This window comes from Rhipicephalus sanguineus, chromosome 1 (assembly GCF_013339695.2).
Source record: "Rhipicephalus sanguineus isolate Rsan-2018 chromosome 1, BIME_Rsan_1.4, whole genome shotgun sequence".
Classification (NCBI taxonomy): domain Eukaryota; kingdom Metazoa; phylum Arthropoda; class Arachnida; order Ixodida; family Ixodidae; genus Rhipicephalus; species Rhipicephalus sanguineus.
In genome coordinates, this window is record NC_051176.1 from 71,077,538 (window position 1) to 71,100,019 (window position 22,482).

The 22,482-nt window shown below is 47.5% G+C and overlaps 1 protein-coding gene across 1 annotated transcript; it reads left to right on the top strand.

Moving 5' to 3' along the window:
* Positions 1-3,894: 3,894 nt before the first annotated feature.
* Positions 3,895-4,858, top strand: LOC119392924 (SAP30-binding protein). Its single transcript, XM_037659837.2, has one exon. The coding sequence runs from the start codon at positions 3,984-3,986 to the stop codon at positions 4,704-4,706; it is 723 nt and encodes a 240-aa protein (XP_037515765.1). The 5' UTR covers positions 3,895-3,983; the 3' UTR covers positions 4,707-4,858.
* The last annotated feature ends 17,624 nt before the right edge of the window (positions 4,859-22,482 follow it).

Sequence of the window (22,482 nt, forward strand, 5' to 3'; positions counted from 1 at the left end):
GGAGCAGAGACAGCCGAGCTAACGAAACAGTATCGAAAAGGTATTGAGTGTCGACTGCAAGCTGAATGGCCAAATTTGAAGCACATTCATGCAAAGTCAAAACTATTAGTCTTGGAGATCCTGAGCTTACCTTGGGAAAAGAAATGGCTTTCAAGCCTCCATGAGCACATCCTTGAGTGTGGTGCTTTGGACAACCACATTTATATTCTGCAAAGTGGCAGAACTTTACATAAACATCAGACTCCGCGCCACAAGACGAATAAAATAAACAGGGAACTGAGTGCCCAGAAAGTTAGGTCTGCGAGGATGATTATTAAAAAAAAAAAAGAAACAGTGAGACAGGCCCTTCACCAGTGTTCATGCTTTCAAGCAGAACGCCAAAAGAAACAAAATAAAATTGACTGCATTCTTATCTGCCATTTGGCTTCTCATACTTGACAGCTTCCCCCTTAGTGCTCGCCATAACCGTTAAAAAACACGGCGAGGAGACGAAGACAGCGCGGCGACTCCCATTTCTTGCCTATGGCTTCACTGCGACCTATTGGTAAGTACAGGCGGCCTTCACTACAGCAAGATTTATTTAAACCTCCTTTGTTGGCAGCCCTCTGTGGCGGCCTTGATGTGACGACGCCGAGAGACGCAACGCCAGAAAACGCCGGCAAAAACGCTGCATGTGCGCACCCCTAGCGGGCGTCATCGGCGATACTGGGTCGTTAAATGCGAGTTGCGCAGCGCACTCTGATCAATGCGAACGGTGCCAAAATAAATTTGCTGGGGAACACTAAATTCAGCAAATGTTAAAGGAACACTAAAGGCAAATAACAATTTATGTCAGAGTGAAAGCTCGATGTATGACAACGTCTAAAGGCCGAACCATATAGAGCGTTTTTGCCGACGTTTTCCCGGCGTTTCGTACGCCGGCGTCCCTCGACGTCGACGCTACCGGTGACGGTGGCCGAAACGTCCACCTCTGGATGGTCCAGACAGACATCACGGGCAGTCACGGGCGGCAGCGTCGACGCCGGAAGAAGTTCGATGGACGCAGAACCAATCAGCGTGCGGCTGGCAGCGACTTCCGCTACGTAACGGCGTCGTCGCTGCTGCCAAAATGGCTGCCGCCCGCCTCGGATCTAATAAGTCGTCGCCGTGCGCTGTGTGGCCCTTAAGTTCTATGCTTGTATTTGACTTAGCTTGTTCCCTAGAAGCTTCGACAGCAAAGCGTTCGTGATATCTTTGAACTCTTTCCGAGAGCCGTACTCAAGTTCATCGGTAGGCTTAGCAGGAATGAGTGTATTGGCCGAAAACGTGGCCTCAAAGATGTGCGGCAGCTTCAAGCTCAGAGGCCATATATTACGAGTTTGTGGTTCTTCTTAATGCCAATAGCTGGCGCTACAGGTCAAATAAAAAAAAAAACTTTTCGGCGGCACTGTTGGCACTGTGACTCGTTTTTTGCACCACAGAACTGCAAATGAGACATAAAAGCTATAATCAGGAATATATCTTGTTGGTCCATTGACGGAAACTGTACATTGCTTTACGAGGTGTCAGGTTCATTCACTCTGGTCACACTGTGCGACGCTGAGTTAACGCTATGGTGGCTAGAAGCATATTAACGCTCTTCATATGGTTTGCCGCCCTCTCTGGCGGCGTTGATGCGACGACGCCGAGGGACGCAACGTCAGAAAACGCCGGCAAAAACGCTGAATATGGTTCGGCCTTAAGACGGCAATATTAACAACAGCAGTGCCCTACTTACTGAGAAATAAAGCTAAGTGTATCACACGGCGTGCGCCAGGGGCGTAGCCAGAAATTTTTTTCGGGGGGGGGGGGGTTCAACCATACTTTATATATGTTCGTGCGTGCGTTTGTATGTGTGCGTGCCTATATACGCAAGCAAAATCGAAAAATTTCGGGGGGGGGGGTTGAACCCCCCAACCCCCCCCCCCCCTTGGCTACGCCCCTGGCGTGCGCCACGATTAGGACATTTTGGAAATGATCCCGATGACGTGAGAGCGTCCGACTACAATTAATCACTAGTAATCAAACCAACTGCATTAAAAAAAGAACCTTCCGTGCATCAAGAGACATAATAAAATGCTGCTTGCTCGTTTCTGTTTGATTCATGGAAAAAAGAACCTCTTTGGCGTTTCTATGGGGAACGGCGCGCGTGGTTCAAAGGTTACGTTTTCGCCGAACTGCGCTTTGCCCGGCGCCCGACTTCGCTTACGCGGTCGCGTCTCAGTGGTAGTTTCGGTAATGCGTACTGCTGCGTGTGTTTTGCGTGCTCGTTAGAGTCGCTCTGAAGAAAGTTCGACAAAATGCCGCATGCATGTGATGTTGCCGGATGCCCGAATGGTGCACGCCGCCGTGCAGTAAAGGCGGCAACGTTGGGAACGGCAACAGTGACGTCAGAAAGACCGCTTCCAGGCGGGTGACTTTAAGTGCGTGCTAACGCGATGCGGACCACTAAAACGTGATTTTATTTCAAAATAAGCACTTTCTTGGCACAAAAGTAGCACTACGAGGTTTCTGGACCGCTATTTCAACAATCACCATTTCACGTAAAGTAGCGAATCATGAGGCGTCAATGGAAAGCTTTCCTCCATATTTTTCGCGATTCTCTTGCTTGCTTGATAAACACTTTTAAAGAAATCAAAGAAGAATAGAAAGACGGTAACATCGAACGACAATGAGCTCCGGCGAAAAGAAATAAACTAGGAAAAAAAAGCACTACGTCACGCAGGCTGGCAGGCGATCGCTCTTCCAAGCCTCTTTTCCTCGCAATATCGGTCCAACACATGACTATGCGCGTGGGCTGCAAGCACTGGACGCACACAATGACGTTTGACTCTAATCGTGTTTCGCGACGCCGTCCCCTTATGTTTCCTTCCGCCATGCCCGGTTAGGTTGAACCAACGTTTCTAGAACCAGTTGGTTCTAGAAACGTTGGGTTGAATCGCCCACGCATGAAAAAAAACAAAAAACAAAAAACAAATCTACATACTTTTAGCGTGGCCTCGGCAGCGCGCTCAGCGACGCTGTTCTGGCTGTCACACCGCTTTCTCCCCAACTGAAAAAACGACCTCGGCTCTATGCTGGCCCAACGGGCATGGCCGACCTGGCCGGCCATGGCCCGAGTTTGGCCGACAGAGTTGGGCCGAGGTTGGGATTGGTTAATGGCCTTACAACGGCCGACCATTGGCTGCTAACATAGGCCCGAGGCCGAAGGCCGACCTTGAAGACATCAGGCGGTGCACAGCTGGATCAAATAATCTTGTGCGAATATTGTAGTTCAAAAAGTGACAGGCGACGCTCAACGCTCATACAAGAAATTTTCGCTGACTGAGAAATAATGCGCGCGGTATGGGAAAAAAAATTGCGCCCACAGATATAAAGCAATGTCGGCTTGTCGCTGGCTCATAGAACCTGGCCAACGTGTAGGTAGCAAAGCATGGCCCTACGGAGGTCCACGTTTGGTCATCCGAGCATTGGGTGCCGACTCTTTCCATATCATTTGCCGACCGTTGGCTGAACGTTGAACGTCTTCGGCCAACTAATAACCAGCGCAATTGGTTGCCAATCAGGGCCCCACTTTGGCCTGCCATTGGTCGGCCAACAATACCGGTTGCCGAGCGCTGCCCATTTGTTTGCCAACCATCGGCCGTCGGCCAATTTCAGTAGGGTCCGATTACGCTCTCTCCGTGTGAATGGAACGGCCTGAGCAACAGCGCCCTGCCGTGGCTAATCGCGGAGGCCACGCTTTTAGTTACTATTCGCGGCCGAATCAAGCCAAACCTGGAATTTTTTGGAACCGCTGCAACCACCCTGTTTCATCGTTCCATACACACATCACCACATGTGACGTTAGGGTGGCTCAATGATTGTTCTAGTGTGTGTATCTGTGGCGGTCATGTCATACTGAAGCACTTGCAAGTCACAGTGGTGAGTTTTCTGGTGGAAGTTAGTGCTGCATCCGATTCACCATGACCAGCGAACCCTTGCAGAAGGCTGCGGTATTAGAATCACTGATCGAGACATACACCGATTCAGAGGACGAGCTGGAACGCGCAGCTAACGAACGCAAAGAGCCGATTAGCATTGCGATGTCGCCGAGTGGAAGGCCACTCGTCTCGTACCGCGCCGACGAAGACGACGAGGAAGATGACGAGGGCAGCAAGAAGAGCGGCTCGGGGCTGCGGCCACGGTCTCCCGTTTCCTTTCATCGTGCCCTGCAGAAGTTGGGGCCGGACGACGCCGTGCCCTTGCCACCTGAGCCGCGAGGTCGCTGTGCTCCGGCACTGCAGGAGAAGATCACGCGCCTCTACCAGCGAAAGCTTCGCGACCGTTGTGACATGAACGCGTCGATCCAAATGCGCAAGGACTTCCGAAACCCGAGCATTTACGAGAAGCTTATCGCATACTGCGGCATCGACGAGCTGGGCACCAACTACCCTCCGGAAACGTTCGACCCGCAGAAGTGGGGACCGGAATCGTACTACGAAGAGCTGTCACGGCGACAGAAAGAAGAGATGGACAAGCGCGACAGGATGGGAACCGCCAAGAAGAAACCCGACTCGCGCAAGACCAAATGGGACGCTGTGCAGCCCTTGCTTGGGTTTTCTGGCGTTGCTGCGGCGCCCTCCACCAAGCCTGCTGTTATCTCGGCCTTTGGTGCATTGCCCAAGAAGAACTCTTCCAAGCACTAACCGATCCCCGTACCGTCTACAATGCAGGGACCGTGTACTAAACTGTCTCTCTCTCAGTGGAAACAATTGGAAACCACATGAGGGGGGAGGGGTCTCACCTAGCATCAGGGCATGCAAACATACATAAAACCTGAAGGCGTATTAGCTTGAAAATGTGTGGCTCTACATTAGGCCAAATGCAACAAAAACCGTTGCTGGGTGTGGTGAGCAGTTGGAAATCAGTGCAATTCTTCGTAGACCTTAGCCAATTCATATAATCTTTTGTGCACATAATCATTGTATAATTGTCCAGTGTTAAAGTACAATGCTTTCAGTGGCAGTGTTCTGCAAAGCATGGCAATTGGAGTGTCTCGAATGCTGAGGTTTCACATAGGCATACCATTCAAGTATTATGAGCAGTGCATTAAGGTATTTATGTTTTTGAAGTATTTTCTTGCATTTTCAGCATAGACTGCGAGCTGCACTATGTAGCACATCGAATGTTTCAACAAAGTCTAATCAATTTGGGTGGACTCATAGCGGTGATGACTTGAACAGTGAAATTCAGTGTTGTTACGCCTCCTGTTTCCTTGGGTCATTTTCAACCAGCTGGCATCTGCAACCATGTTGAATGATTTGTTGAAGAGGTTCCATTGTGTCCAAAAACCATTCCTTCAATTATCATTAGAGTGCTTAGCTTTGATAGTGCATTTGATAGAATCTACATCTACAATGCCACTGTTGAGGAGTTGACATATGTAATGTTGCTAGATTTTTTTCTTCTTTGGGTCTTGCTTTCGACCCCCCTCCCCTCCCCTCCCTCAGTGTATAGAGCTAATGTTCTGTGTTGACTGTTATGGGAATCAAAAGCACAGCACCTATTATTGCACTGTGGAATTTTACATAGCCACACACATTAGCAGGCACTGCTGCTGCTCACTTAATGTGATCTTGAATCGTTCCGTAATCTTGGATGAGCAGCTTTGGAAACATGTCAAAGCATAAAAACATGGCAGTGCAAACTAAAACTTGTGTTATTATTGTTTAAAGTAAGAAAATGTGGCATAGTGGCATACAGTTGCAAATCACTGGGAAACATGCAAGATTATGATGCAAAGGTCTTTTAGTGAGTAAGAGACATTCAAAACGCTGAACCTTATGGCTCCTCGCAAGGTGTTCTTGACACCTGTAGGCTAAGTGCTTGCCAAAACAGGTGGTCTGTTCTTTGTCCATACAAGAAACACATGTTCCAAAAATGAGCGTTGATAGGAGCAGTCATAAAAATGGCTGGCTCTCCCATAATTGAGAGAAGATGCAAGCGTGAAATGGCTACTGGCAAAGCAGACACTAGCCACAACCTTGTGCATGTTCGCAAGGGCACACCCCACACCCCACCATACTGTGCACTGGTCCATATGGACACCCAACACCAGGCTGGTGCGCTGCACGCAGCAATGTGCCTTCCCGAACAAGGCGGCACCCACCACCATGAAACCGTTGCCTGCGTGGTTAGCTGCGGCAGCACGCTGTTTACTCGCCCACTGCTGCCGTTCAAAAAAGTGCAGGCATGCACTGGCATTTAAAACAAGTGTATGGTGTCCTATCTGCCCTTGAAACATCGCTATTGGAAATTACATATAAAACTTAAGTGTACTAGAAGTTGCAGCTTCAGAGAGAGAGTGAACAAATACTAAGAACTCTGAATCAACATTTTCTTTTTAATTTGTTTGGGCCACAACTAGCATATGTAATGCAGTCCAGTACGAAGAGTTGACTGCCAAAGACCACATTTTTTAACTTTTGGCTGATTGCCCGAATGATCTCGTTTGAGTGCACGGATAATGACGCTAGCTTTTGGCTCAAGGTCACTTGAAGGCTGCCAACAATAGAAGCTAAGAGCATTTCATGCTTCAAGGAGTCATGGACCACTTTTCCAAGTAATCGTCGAATGACCGCAGTATCGGTGTTTATTGCCCTACGAATCGATTACCACAAAAATTTCTCGAATTCATGAAGAATGAGAGGAGTTACAGTGGTTTGATGCGTGCTTTAAGTGCTTTCTCTCTTCTCTTGTCCCGATGAGCGCGCTGAAAGCTATGCAGGGATAGATGGCACAGGGGGAAGGAAGTTACGTCAGCATGCGTCCCGACCTTGAGCGCACATGATGAAACATGAAGGCTCTGTCCTGTCATTTTTGTGTGGCTCACTCTGTAATGTTAGCAGACTATGGAGCACTGCACTGGCATATGGTGGCACCCCATGGCAAGAAGCGCATCTGATCCAAGCGCCGCACTCGATTAATGTTGGCTATTGGCCAATGGCATGCTACCTGCTGTTCAACATCAAGCAGCGGGCTCTGGCAGCTCTGAAGTGGGTGAGGACGGGCCTCTGCATGAAGAGAGGGCGCCCGAGAAAATGGCAACTTCGCGCTCCATTTCTAAACTCTCCTTGCCATGCATGACTGCAAGATTTGGCTGAGATGTTCACAGCGGCGTCTGCTATCCACAGGATGTGATTACTCACCAATCCCGAGGGTTGGTTCATGAGCCCTTTAAAAATAATTGAGGCCATTAATAACTACGATGTTGCCTCGCTTTACTGAAAAGATTGCTTTGCACCATACATGAAACAGCTGGAATACAGTTTGTGCTTAAACTAGAAAATATTCATGTAGGAACTAAAACATCTGTTTGGTAAGAAGCTTGAATGATAAAAAAATTAAAACTGGCAGGAGATGAGAAAAAAAAAGACTTGTTTCTGAAGAGGTGTAGTTGCAGCCAGGACAGGAGCTTCCTGAAATAAATTTCTGGCTAAATTTGCTGGAAGCAGAATTCTATGGCCGTAGTGTAGATGAAAATGCTTGGGAGGACATCGTTTCGACTATGCTCACCATATGGTATACTCTGCACTGAATCCGATGCTTTAATGTTGCGATTCAGGCACAAGGAAACCAATGCCCATGGAGGAGTCTTGAAATACTGGACTGAATCGTCACCACAAATAGCTCCAAAAACTAATTTCTTAAATTTTATCACTAGTTTCTGCTGAAATGGCACAATATAATTCTACAAATTGTTATGGCATGTTGTTATTGTATTTTGTTTTCAAAAGCCAGAAATGACGGCAAACAAGCTGTTCTAATTTTCGTTTGTGTATAAAAGTGTTTGATAATACAGGGTTAAAAAAAATAACACTGTCGTGAAGTGGCTGAACGTCAGAACAAAAACAGGAAAGTGGTTGCCTGCCAACTGCATGAAGCATGGGAAGGTGCTGAACTGTGCTGGTTGGTGTATAATGAAGCAGAACAGTGCAACAGCGGGACATAGTACAGATGACAGAAAGCGCTGTTTGTCATCTTTACTACATGTCTTGTTGCACTTGGATGAACCGTATCTACACACACAGAGACACACTGTTCTTATTATTCGACTCACTTGCACTCTGTATACAGTGTTCTGAAAAATGAGACATCATAGTCTGCCTGCATGGCTGCCGGTTCTTTCTTGTGCCACTGGTGAGCACTGGGTGAATGTGTACGGTTCAAATGCTATCTGAATGGAGAACCAAGGCTCTCACTTTATTTGTGTGCCATAATTGGCCAGCTCGAGGTCCCCAGCACTCACTGATGGCACAGAAAAGTTCCAACTGCCATGTGGGCCGACTATCGCAGTTCAATTGCGGAGAACTATACACAGATAAGGCAATCTTATGGCCTACAAAGGAGTATGGGGGGGGGGGGTGCTCTAACATAGGGAGCCAGCGAAATCAGTTTTTTTATTGCGTTATCTTCCAGACAAATCCATTGTTTATTATTGCGGCCTCTTCAAGTGGTACTTCAGCTTGCTACGCGCTCCTCGCAACACTTCCTTTTGCTGGAGAATGCACTCGTAGAAGTTGTCGCACTTCACGCAGATGTTGTGCTAAAGTGACTAAAGCCACTCGCAGCCACCGCAACATTGCTTCGTGCATGCGATTCGCGCAAACTTCGTGTTCCATAGCGTGACGCGCGTTGTTGGGCGTGCGTTGGATCACATAAAAATTTCTAACTGTACGGTCCGGAACAAATCCGGGACATATAGCTCTCGACAGTGACAACGCGGGACTCGGGACGCTGTATGAAAAGTCGGAACAGTCCCGCAAAATCCGGCACGGTTGGTAACCCTGCCTACAACACCATTGCATGTCCACTGTATTATTGCATTGAATGCAGATCTAGCTAAAGCAAAGAGAAGCACCAGGGTCTTGATTCGATATGTAGACAGACGATGGCTCCTCTGATGATCGGCGAGCGTTAAGCCACTGAAGCGGCGATAATTTCGATTATGTCACCCATTTAGCCTTTAAATGCACGAATGCAATAATGGGGTTGCACAGATATGTCCCGGTCGAGCCGAGGGATCAGGCGCATCGGCCTCAGGGGACTATGGCCGCATCTCGACAGATGCTGTCCCGTTGTTCTAAGGCTCGGCCGTCCGTGTTCGCATAGCACAGAGAGCGCTGGTTGTATAGGTGTTATGTGGAGCGCTGCTGTGGACTTGAAGGAACCGCGACTCTGGGTGCCTTGGAGCCGACACTGTCATGGGTACCTTCACTGCCTTGTGTATTCACCTTCGGCACCAAGCAGGCGATCGGTGCATACGAGGTCACTATTTCAGAGATTTCTGCAGCGACAACGTCGTGTTGAGCTCTCTAGCCGTGGCTCAGTGTAGGACAAATATAATGGAGGATTCTAACTTGATCGGCCATGGTGCAAACTTGCGGCGTTCCTCGCACAGCAGGGTTGGTATGTCACTCCAAAGGCAAGGTCTTCACGCTCATCGAAGAGCATCCGCCACTTGCAGCGCTCGCAGTACGTTGCCAACGCCCAGCAGAAAACGGGCAAAACCCGCTCGATGGGCGCCAGGGAGGTTCGTCAAAAAACGCGGCACAGTGCAACGTACTACAAGAGAAACGTTGACTGGATGGATGGATACGTGGATACCAGTGGATGCGGCAGCGGATTATCAGATAACTTCCATTTGGTTAAGTTATTTCTACTCTTTTACCTACTCTTTTACAAACGCGTAAAACATAGAGTTTTATCATTAAACTCTATGTTTTACGCCCTAGAGGTTCATTATGGAACTACATGGCGTAAAATACCCCACTGCCACCTTGCAACTGACAACTAAACACCCAAAAAGATCATGGCCTCCGAGATTGCTTTTTTTTTGTCTCGCGATACTCTCGAAGGCAAGCTCGAAATCGTTTCGAAGTCAACGTTGACAGAGGCACTCGTTTGGCCACCGTGATAGCTGCAGTCAGCGCCTCCTCTATTACAGTTTATGCTGCTACGGTTTATGTTTATGGTTCGTTGTTTGATGTTTTGGTTCTGCCACCCCATCAGGCATTTCGTGGTTTTCCAAGTCCCGCGAAAAACGAAGCGCGTGTTTGCAAGCGCCCGAACTGCAATCAGTCTACATTGCGCAAAAGCTTCCGATGGTGAGTGGAGCATGTAATTTGATAGGCCTTCATGAAAAAGGTGCTTTTCGCGGTACTCCTCGAGCATGGTTGCGTTTTCGCTTGTTAGTCGCCGTGCAAGGATGGGTTGGGTGTGGTAGTCTATCCTTGACAAAAGTTCTTACGAGCTCCTACTGACGATGCGCTTCCAGCACAAGTGTTGAAGGCTGGGCGAGTTCGTTTGCTGTACTTGAACTGGTACAGCGCATAACGGGAAAAGAGAAGAAACGCGGCCGAGCCGGCCAGACGAAAGGACAGAGCGCCAACTTCCAATTGATTTTTATTGGTGAATTGCATCAAATATATAGTCTCGCACAAGCATACAAAAGCACCCGAGCGTCACGCCAAGCTGAGACGGCACCATCGCACCGTCACAGAACAAAGTTTCACAGACGGTTCGCCTGATTAAGGAAGAACATTTCATGGTGCAGACAAGGTCGAGGAAGAGGCGCTGATGCACAAGATTCCAGCGCTTCCTATAGAAGGCGCAACTATAATTTCTCGCGTGATTTTTGACGGGTGCTTTTTCAACACTTCACAATGATCAAACTTTGGGGAACAGCCACAGTCACGGCAGTGAATTCAGATGTGTCTCTGGATTGCTTTGTGCACATTGTAATAATGATCTTGTAGCCTTGTGCCTTGCGTTGCAGGGGTTGTTTACTCGATAGCACTTTCCTTGTTACCCGCCACGGTGGTCTAGTGGTTATGGTGCTCGACTGCTGACCCACAGGTCGCGGGATCGAAGCCTGGCCGCGGCGGCCGCATTTTCGATTGAGGCGAAAATGCTTGAGGGCCATTTAGGTGCACGTTAAAGAATACCAGATGGTAAAAATTTCCGGAGCCCTCCACTACGACGTCTCTCATAATCAGATCGTCGTTTTGGGACGTTAAACCCCAACAATTATTATATAATAAGTATTACTTCCCTTGTTAACCTTTCCTTTTATTGCGATAGCAATTATATGGACACTCTCGGCGGATTTTTGCCGTCGCCGTCATGTCCCGTATATGTCTATGTATGTATATATATAAAAAAGGCACAAAGACAAATAAAGCAGAAGAAAAAAATTCCGCAGCACCTGACCAGGGATTCGAACCTGCGACTCCTCGCTCCTCAGCACGCTGCATTAGGCAACTCAACTACACGCTATGTACGAGCCGGTGATATAACGGCGAGCTATTTATATACACCATTTGCCCTGGTGGTACGCTGATCTCGGAGGAACTTGAGCGTGTTTTCTATCACACAACGCTCCTACATTTTCTTTCAATTTGAATAACAGCCCTTGAGACGTGCACGACAAAGTGGCCCCTTTATGTTTCCACTTGTGATGTGGAACGAAGAAACAAAAAAGAACACTGGGCACATCTTGTGTCAGATGCCCACGTGTGGCAGGAGACGCAGGGGGTCACTCCACATGCCTCAGTTTAAAAGAAATAACTAAGAGCGTCTGATTCTCCATTGTCGACACTTGCAGAGCAATGCACAAAGACGTAACTACTGTGACAGTTGTTAGTTACGTGTGCGGTTATGTGGGCAAGTGCCACAACTACGGTTAGAGTAGGGAGGAGATTTTCTGCTGCTTTTCTTTCTTCCAAACTCTGAGGACATGAACGAGGCAGGATTACATTCAAGCAATCGATCAGTCACCCAGAGAATGTTACACCCAGAAATTTCCTCAATTGATTCTTTTCTTAGAAGTAGTCGGCTTCCACACTTAGTGGCCCCACACTTGAGGTGTGTCGATTGATGACCTTGCATCAGCTGCACCATAAATCTTGAGTGCAAACCATTGCAACATGCTTTCATGTGTTGTCATGCCCCGCCATGTTGGTCTAGTGGTTATGGCGCTCGACTGCTCACCCCGAAGGTCGCGGGATTGAATCCCGGCCGCGGCGGCTGCATTTTCGATGGAGGCGAAAATGTTTGAGGCCCGTGTACTTAGATTTCGGTGCACGTTAAAGAACCCCAGGTGGTCAAAATTTCCGGAGCCCTCCACTATGGCGTCCCTCATAATCATATTGTGGTTTTGGGACGTTCAACCCCAGATATTATTATTGTTATTATGCATGTGTTGTTGTTGCCGGCCTTGCACCAGCAGGCGACCTTGCGATAACTACAGGATAGCTTGTGCATAAAGTGAACATGCACAAGCTATCGTCACAATGAAAACTTGTCGTGTAAGCGCTGCACTCTTCATACACCAACGTCAGCTTGGCATTCACACCATCGTTTAACTGTCACAGCTGTACAATTTAGCCAACACCACGATATATTGTGGGCAGCATGAACCGTTCTTAACGTCAAGTTACACCAGATGCACGGTAAATAAACGTGCGACAGTAGTCGAGCTCATGATGAGTGGCGCATGAACAACGGATGCTTGCTTTCCTAGAAGAGCAATTTTTTGGTTGAGTTGGTGATACACGTGTGCATCGTTGTAGGTGTCTCGTCTGTTGCCTTTGTTTGTCTTTTCTTCAGTTTGCATTGTTTTGCATTGTTAAAGGGACCAACAACTGGCCAGAATGCGTGATTAGATCCTGGTGGAAATGAAAAGACCGTGAATTATAATGGCAGATTCAAGCGTAGTTTTCGCGATACGAGTAGGATTTATATTTTGAAATCGCTTTTAAAAGTCGCATAAAGCCTGCATGTCGTGCAGCCTAGCGGAAGAGCCTTGAAGCTGGATTATCGAGTCGTTCACTTTGCTGTACGTGGACTGATGCTTTCATGTGCACCATAGTTAGTGCTCAAAATTTGAATATGTGTCATCATCCATCCCTGCTCTATTCTGTGCTGCTTACGAGGTGAAAAGAGTTGCACACTGAGCGGTGGCGCTGCCTTCGTAGCAACTAGTGGAAAATGTCAAGCCACAGCACATGCGCGCGGAGTGCACACATGTGCAGCAAACCGTTGCGCACACACACGAACCGCTCTCGCTCACCTCTCACTGTTTACAGCATGCGTTGTGTGTATACCGCTTCATAGTCGCCGTAGGTCGAAAAATTTTGATTATGAATGTTTCACGGCGTTTTCGGTGTTACCATTCCATGATTAGACACTCTGACTGGTAAGCTTTCTGTTGTGCTAAATAAAACAGGTGCCATAAAAATTGGTTGCCGGTTTCTTTAACTCTTCCCTAGAATTGTTGAACTTGCTTTATGGTAGAGGTGTATTAGTGCAAAAAAAGTATGGACTACAACACGAGGAAACAAATCAGAGAAAAGTGCTTGTCTTTGTTTGCTTTCTTTTGTTCTTATAATTTTTAATTTAAGCTAATTTAAGTTTTTCACTTAGCTTGGAACATCGTAGCTTCCATATGCACTTGAGAATGGCATTTCCCCTGAACTTAGGAGTTGCTGCCACAGCATGACGACATCTGTTCAGCATAATAGACTGCTCTTCAGAGATTCTTCCATTGTCTAATGCTTTGAGATGTGCGAGTAGTTGTGAGGCCAAGTTACCCTCCTAAAACGACAGTGCAGGACTGGCACCTACAGTTCTGCAACGTGAGCAGGCATGTGCGCTCACCATGGTACTCTGTGAACAATGTATCAAGCTTCAAAAGCTTCCTTTCTTATTTCTCCACTTGATGGCACTGGCTGATTGCTTCTTTTTGGAAGCTTGGCACTTGAAGTGGCGTGAACACAGAAACATACAAGCTGCAAAATGACCAGTTGTCTAGGTGAGTAGCTGAGATATGCAGCAAGTCCTCAGGTGGCGTGTGACACGGCATTTTTAGGCGCACCACTTGTCTGGCACTGGTTCTCCATATTGTTATACTAGTGGCAACTCGTGTGTCTGTGTTTGGGCTAGGTGTTTTTGTTTGTGTGTTTGGGCTGCTGTTTTTTTTCTGAACTGAGTGTGCGCATATACTGCCATGCATTGGCATTGCCTGACAGGTGGCTTTAACCTACGGTGTAACACCCATGGTCTGTATGATGACCTGCCAAGCTGAGGGGGTGCTGGCGTTATCTAGCTCGAGCGCCTCAGTAGTGGTATAAATTCAGTGACAAAATTCAGGATGATGGTATTCAATGACAGCAGTAATAAGGCAGTATCAATAAAGGGCGACGAAATTCATTGGAGAGAGGAATTGTGATCCTTGACAGGAAGAAAACTGGGTAGGTGTGTATCTCAGGTGAGGACACCTCACCAGTAACACACGGGAAAGGACAAGAAAGGAAAGCAAAGAGAGAGGCATTCGTGACAGGAGGAGCAGCAAAAGCGCTGGTGCAGGAAAAAGCCATGACAGAAGAGGGAAAGGGGAATGCTGCAGTAATAAAACAATGAGCATTGTTGGGTTACTATAGGTACGATGTGATTTGAGGTTTGTGGGAAAGTGGGATGGTTCCAAGACTTGCATTTGTAAATTCAGTGGTGGGTTTGAAGTCAGCGGTGTAAGCAGGACGATGTGGATCAAGGAACTGTGGGACACCGCATTGGACGCTCATGGCAAGATGACAAATGAGGCTGTAAAGAGTGATGTCAGCTAGGCAAACTTTCAAGTGATATGCTGAGGAAAATGAGGTCTGAAGATTGACTAAGGAATATGAAAGACAGTAGGGGGGGGGGGATGGGCAGAGAAAGTGTTCAACTGAAGGGCATCTGGCATTGCTTGGTGAATCAATCTGTGCTAATTGTGAATAGGTAATGGCACGGTCTGTTAGCTTTAGTGGAGTGATCACAGGTTTATTTATGGCCAAAAATAGGGCTATAGCTTGGAGCAGTGCAATGTCACTGATCGCAAACTTTCTGAGCTTATGGGGACACACTCCAGGAGAGCGATTTGACAATGGATCATTTAGGCTAGCACGTAAAAATTGATGGGGCTGATAAAGCTTTGACACTGGCGTTTAAGTCGGATGTTTTCTTCCAACTTCGAAGCTGTTGGCTTCGACTCGTGTGTGCAGGCTCCTGCTAAATCTTATCAAGGCAAGAGATTGATTTTTTAAAAATCTTCTTTTAAGTTTAATTTTTAATTTAAAGTGGCGTTTGCAGTTTTCAATTGTTCCTATTGCCCATGAGCTTCATTAGTGCAATGCATAATAGCATTTTGCTAACAAGTGCTCTTCTCGTGCTACTGAGGGTACTAACGTTTATAGTCCTCACCTGCACATATATTTAGTAGCCGTTGTACTAAAGTTTTATTGGCACCTTTGAGAAGCCATTGCCCTTATAAATGTATACACTGTCCAACAGCTTTTTGCTGGCATTAGGGAGCAGAAAAATTCTTTTAAGCTCAGGTGAACCCTCATATTTTAATCTTGTTGAAGTAGTACTTCGGACGTCTCCTGTACTTTTACACCTTAGTGTGTTCTGGTCTACATGTTAGGCTTTTTTTAAAAAGTGAAAATAGAGCGTATTGCAAAAAGGTTTGGTGGTACTTGTCAGATTGTGCTGTTGCCCTCCAGGACTTTTTGATATGGTGACAAAAAGCGTGAGATAGTTTTTGAGGCATTAAACCTTGGAGAATGAAGGGGAAACATATTTCATGTAGATGTAAATTCGTAGTGTGCTTTGAGCTTATCCAGGAAAGCTTGTTAAGAAGGTCTTGTTCGTATATGCACAGCTTTGTTGCCCATAGTTTTCTTGGCTCGTGAATTCCTCAAGTGGGGCTTACAGTGAATGTCACCTTGATCCAGGATGACGCCATTAAGCCGGGAGAAACATTGGGGCTGACCTGTGTCCACGAGTCCTGCTGGCGGTCTCTCGTGCATGATCCACTCGATGGAAGCGACTGTTGCCTGGCCTGCGGCGCTCACCTGCTGCTTCACTGCTCCAAACGCTGGAGTGCACCCCGTGCTGCAGCTGCGGCTCAAGCTTTGGTTTCGGCACTTCGTGACTTGCCCCAGCCTCTTCCAGGCCCTTTGCGCACCGCTGCTGCACCTCCCATCTGGTCTCTGGTTGCCACAGCGCTACACTGTGAGCAATGGCTTTTTTTCTAGCTGTGTGCATTTAAGGCAGTAGCCAACTTTTGACGATGCAGTATACCATGCAATGGGTGCTTGTCATTGTGAAACATGCAGCCATTTGCTTGAGTTATGTTCAGATGGGAACCTTTACAATAGTAGGTCCTTGATGCTGCTCAAGGACCTGCTATGAATGTGAATAACGTTGGGTATGTACGCGAAGTAACATATCCGGTGTCTGGGTTGAGTTGAGGAGCTTGTTGGTGTGGCTCTCCTGGTTGTGGGTTCATGTGATTCAGCTACAAGCTTCTGATTCTTAAAATTGTCAAGGTGTGGTTATTGCTTTTGGCATGTTAAGCTTATCACCACTATGCACTAGGTTTTTCAATTTATTCAGATGTCCATTACTTGAAAGTAGTTGAATCCTTTGTTGGGACCCACCCATCATCATGGAATGGTTGTTCTGTTCCTCTGTCCACAGCTGCCGACCAAGGTTTTTAAGCCTCTAATCCCCAAACTATTTTCGAAAAACTTATCAAAATTTTCAAATTCTTTTTGAGAGGTATTTTTAAATGGGATTCCGATTCTGAAAATACATGACATTAGTTTCTAGATAAAATAAAAATAATAAAAATATCAGTGATGCGTTTTAGAACTGCTACCCTTTAATGCATGCTGCAGTAATGAACAAAATGTACTCCCCGCAGGGGCGTCTGCGCAAGCAGGCGTTTGGTGTGTAGCGACACCACGGACCCGAGCTAACGGGGGGGTTTCGACCCCCTCCCACGCCCCGCCGTGCGTGGCTTTGCCGTGTCCGGGGAAAAGGGGATCCTGGGGGTTGAGCCGACGCGGGGTGCTTGGACCTTTAAGGCCCCCCGGCAGAGGCAACACACCCCTTTGGCCCCTGCTTCACGTAGACAGCACCCCTGGGCTGACCCACCCAGGGGAAATCGGCGGTCGCCTTTTCCTATCCCCCTCTCTGATCTTTCGCCTTCCTATCTTCCTTCCTCGCTGTCCTGTCTTCTAATCTCTTCTGTTACTTCCCCATTTTCGTAGGCGGCCCGGGTTAACCGTGTATATGTGTCCTCTCTTGGACATAATATATTAGGTTATAGCGGCATTGTACGGCTGGCGTCTGCAGCCTTAGTTCATAAGTGCTGCAGCGTCCCCAAGTTGGACTCCATGGTGGGTGGCCGCCACTGCTGCCGAAACACACACAACTATAATGGAAAGAGCTCCATTCCCCCGTCTCCTTGATCGTTACCCTCAAAAGAGGGTACGCACCGATGAAATGCTTAATTCTCTGACCCGACCAACAGAAACGTTTCCAAAATTCCATGTCCTTCACAGCCAGAACCCTGACAAACTCACAAGAACTATCTCTCCATTCACAGTTGCAAAATCCTTGACCGAAGCCTTAGGGCCGGGCTACAAGGTAACCAAAATGGCGAGCGGTGACCTTCTTCTCGAAGTCACAGCGAAACAACAGCATGAAAAACTCAGCACTCTCGTATCACTTGGAAGCATAGCCATTACAGTGTCACCCCATAGGTCCATGAACACCTCACGCGGTGTCGTTTCTGAAGTAGACCTCCTTGACTTGTCTGAAGCTGAACTGCTAGAGGGATGGAAAAGCCAGAACGTAACTGAGGTGAAACGAATCGTTATTAGAAGAGAAGGAAAAGAAATCCCAACGAAACACCTGATTCTCACATTTGCAACCAGTGTTGTTCCCCAAACCATTGAAACAGGCTACATAAAATTAAATGTCAGACAATACATTCCTAACCCCAGACGTTGCTTCCAATGCCAGAGATTCGGCCACGGATCACTCAGCTGCCGTGGTCATCAAACTTGTCCTAAATGCGGTGTACAAGGCCACCCCTCCGACAACTGTGCTGAGCCACCACACTGCGTCAACTGTAACGGCAACCATCCTGCATACTCACGTTCATGTCCAAGCTGGGAAAAAGAAAAGGACGTCATCACATTGAAGTACAAAGAGAACATTTCTTTCCGCGAAGCCCGTAAAAGGTGCTCACCCTTTCACAGCACACCCTACGCTGATGCGGCGGGCCGGGGGGCCGCGACGCATCCGCCCCCGCCACTCCCTCGGTCTGCGCACAGCGACCCGTCGGCTGTGGCGCCTGCCCCCACGGCGGCAGTAGTCAAGTCTACTCCGCCAACTAGCGAACAGGGACCGGCGACTCCAGGGCCGTCGGGTCTCAAGGCCTCGTCACGCCAGACGAGGCCCGAAACTCGAGCCACTAGCCCGACCGTGCGGGCATCCAGTGCCTCCGAGGAGGCAATGGACACGGTATCGGCACCCCTGGTGCCGAAACACCGGCGCAGTTCTCTGGACCGCGCCAAGAAAACAAAAAAGCCAATAACGGGGCCGGACGACCGTCCTGCCTCCTGAAACAAAGTATTTCACTTGAACACTCCACACTTCCTTACTGTACACACAGCACCTTTTTATCATTAATATGCACACACAAATATTACAGTGGAACATCCGAGGCCTTCTTCGAAACCTCGATGACATTCAAGAACTCCTTCACGAACACAATCCAAAAGTGCTGTGTGTGCAAGAAACACATTTAAAACCACGACACACAAACTTTCTACGAAACTACCTCATTTTTCGAAAGGACCGAGATGATGCCACGGTATCATCCGGCGGTGTAGCCATTATAGTCAACCAATCAGTAGCATGTACACATTTACCACTACAGACGTCCCTGGAAGCAGTGGCTGTTCGAGCAGTTCTTCTAGATAAACTCATCACCATTTGCTCTCTATACATACCGCCACAATACCACCTACAAAAACAAGAATTCCAGTCCTTGGTGGATGAACTGCCGGAACCTTATCTGGTCCTTGGGGACTTGAATGCGCATAGTGGGCTATGGGGTGACTCTCGCTGCGATGCGCGAGGTCGTCTGATTGAACAGTTTCTCTTCTCTTCCGGCGCTTGCCTGTTGAATCTGAAAGATCCAACATATTATAGCCTCGCTAACAATACATACTCGTCTATAGATCTCAGCATTACATCTCCATCGCTTCTACCCTTACTTAAATGGAAAGTCATTAACAACCCTTACGGAAGTGACCACTTTCCTATTGTTCTGAGCACACAAATAGTAAATGAATGTCCCCCACAGGTTCCCAAATGGCACATTGACAAAGCCGACTGGGAACAGTTTCGTAAGACTGCTCTCTTAAGTTGGACAGACATGTGTGATTTAAGCATAGGTGCAGCTGTAGACTACTTCACAGCTTTTCTGATTAATGCTGCCACCAAATGTATCCCACAAACAAGTGGACTGTCTGGCAAACGACGGGTCCCATGGTGGAACAATGAATGCCGGAAGGCGCGCAAAAAACAAAACAAAGCATGGAGGTTGCTTCAGGACTCTCCGACAGCCGAGAACCTTGACAGTTTTAAAAACATAAAATCTCAAGGCAGGAGAACGCGCCGACAGGCAAGAAGAGAAAGTTGGGAGAAGTTTTTAACGGGGATCAATTCGTACACACAGGAAGCTAAAGTCTGGAACATGGTTAGTAGGGTAGCAGGGCGGCAAGTACATTCACTTCCTCTAGTAAACACACAAGGCGACACCTTGGAAGAACAGGCAAACTTCCTCGGCGCACACTTCGAACAAGTGTCTAGTTCCGCGCATTACTCTGAGGTCTTCCAACGGTACAAAACAAGAATAGAAAAACAAAAACTAGAGCGGAAATGTACAAAACACGAGGCATACAACCAACCCTTCAGCTTAGCTGAGCTCCAGGTATCGCTTAACAGCTGCAGTAATTCCGCCCCAGGTTCTGACCGTGTGGTATACGACATGTTGAAAAACCTACCTGCCGAAACGCAAAGAACCTTACTTTCCTTGTACAATGCTATCTGGTTTTCCGGCGAGATCCCCTCGTCATGGAAAGAGGCGATTGTCATTCCTATTCTTAAACAGGGCAAAGATTCATCCTCTGTTACGAGTTACAGGCCCATCGCGCTAACAAGCTGTCTGTGCAAACTTTTCGAAAAGATGATAAACCGCCGACGTATACATTTCCTGGAAACGAACAATCTACTTGACCCGTACCAGTGCGGATTTCGCGAGGGCAGATCCACCATTGACCACCTGTTACGTATCGAGGCACAAATCCGTGACACATTCGCCCACAGGCAGTTCTTTCTTTCTGTGTTCCTCGATATGGAAAAGGCTTACGACACAACATGGCGCTTTGGAATACTAAGAGACCTGTCCCACCTTGGTGTACGTGGTAGAATGCTAGATATAATAGAGAGCTACTTGTCGGATCGTACGTTTCGTGTCCGGGTAGGAAATGTTCTATCAAGACCATTTCTTCAAGAAACGGGAGTGCCACAGGGTGGTGTACTTAGCTGTACACTCTTTATTGTCAAAATGAATTCCTTGCGCCTCTGCATACCACGTAATATGTTTTATTGCACATATGTCGACGATGTACAGGTCGGTTTTAAGTCGTGCAACCTTTCGATCTGTGAGCGTCAGGTCCAGCTAGGGCTGAACAAGATCTCCAAATGGGCGGACGAGAATGGTTTCAGCCTTAATCCTCAAAAAAGCACCTGTGTTCTGTTCTCTCGAAAGAGAGGCCTTCATCCTGATCCAGATATTGACCTGCATGGTCAACATCTCTCCGTGAAGACGGAGCACAAATTCTTAGGCCTAATTCTGGATAGTAAGCTTACGTTCGTATCGCACATTAAATATTTAAGAAACAAATGCCTAAAAACAATGAATGTTCTAAAAGTGTTGTCACACACTACGTGGGGTAGTGACAAAAAGTGTCTGTTGAATCTGTACAAAAGCCTCATACGCACTCGCCTAGACTACGGGGCAATAATCTATCAGTCGGCGACAGCAAGCGCCTTGAAGATGCTTGACCCTGTCCACCATCTGGGCATTCGCCTTTCTACGGGCGCCTTTCGCACCAGCCCCGTGGAAAGCCTCTACGTCGAATCGGACGAGTGGTCGCTACACCTACAGAGATCTTACCTATCTTTCGTATATTTTCTTAAGGTGAACGCAAACAAGGAACACCCCTCACACTCCACAATCAATGATTTGTCCAGTTCTGCCCTTTTCGACAACCGTCCTTCGGTGAGACAGCCGTACTCACTACGTGTGAGGGCTCTAGCTGAAGAAATGGGTGTGCCAATTCTCGAACACTCTCTAATGGCTCCCGCTCCACGTCTCCCGCCGTGGCAGTGGCAGCTTATAGATTGTGATGTTTCTTTCATGGAAGTTACCAAGCACGCGCCACTTGCACATATCCGTACACACTTCCTCGAACTCCAGCACAAATACACGTGTCCAGAATTCTTCACAGATGCCTCAAAGTCCAATACTTCTGTGTCGTACGCAGCGGTTGGTCCATCCTTTTCCGATTCCGGTATTCTGCACCCAAACTCAAGTATCTTCACAGCGGAAGCTTACGCGATACTTGCGGCTGTTAAACACATAAGACACACAAAACTACAAAAGGCAGTTATTTACACGGATTCCCTAAGCGTGGTAAAAGCTTTAAAAACTCTGAAAAAACACAAAAACCCTGTCCTTGTCTCGCTATACACTCTTTTATGCACGATCCACACACTCGAACAACGTGTAGTAGTGTGCTGGGTGCCAGGGCACCGCGAGATTGCAGGCAACGTGTTGGCGGATCACTTAGCAGTATCCGCCCATGAAAACAGTCCCAATACACTCATAGCTATTCCCCCACTAGACTTAAAACCCTTCCTCAAAAGAAAGCTCAGGGCCTTTTGGCAGACCACATGGGATATGCAGACAAGAAATAAACTACACGTTATCAAACCGCATCTAGGTAATTGGCCGCCGGTATCGAAGTCACGCTACACAGAAGTTACACTCTGCAGACTTAGGATTGGCCACACATACAGTACACATTCATACCTTTTGTCCGGAGGCGATCCACCTTTGTGTGATCATTGTGGCGATCCACTAACTGTACTCCACACCCTACTGCAATGCACGGAACTAGACGCTCTCAGAAAAAAGCATTTTTCATCAATATACCTGCAGTTCCCACTTCATCCCGGTATGTTCATTGGTAGAGAGCCACTTTTTAATTATCATTCTCTCTTCGAATTTTTAAAGGATGTACATAGCTTCAACGTTATTTTTCCAGGCGCTCCGTAGCGCGGCCTCATGATTGAGGCTGCTGCTGCGGTTTCTATCAAAGAAAGCACCTGCCTCCCAACCTTTGGGGTCAAAGGCCTTGAGGAAGCATTCGTGCTGCTTTCCCGCCTCTCACTTGTAAATACCATGCTCACTCGTCATTCATCCCACACCCATAGATCACACCACTTGTCACT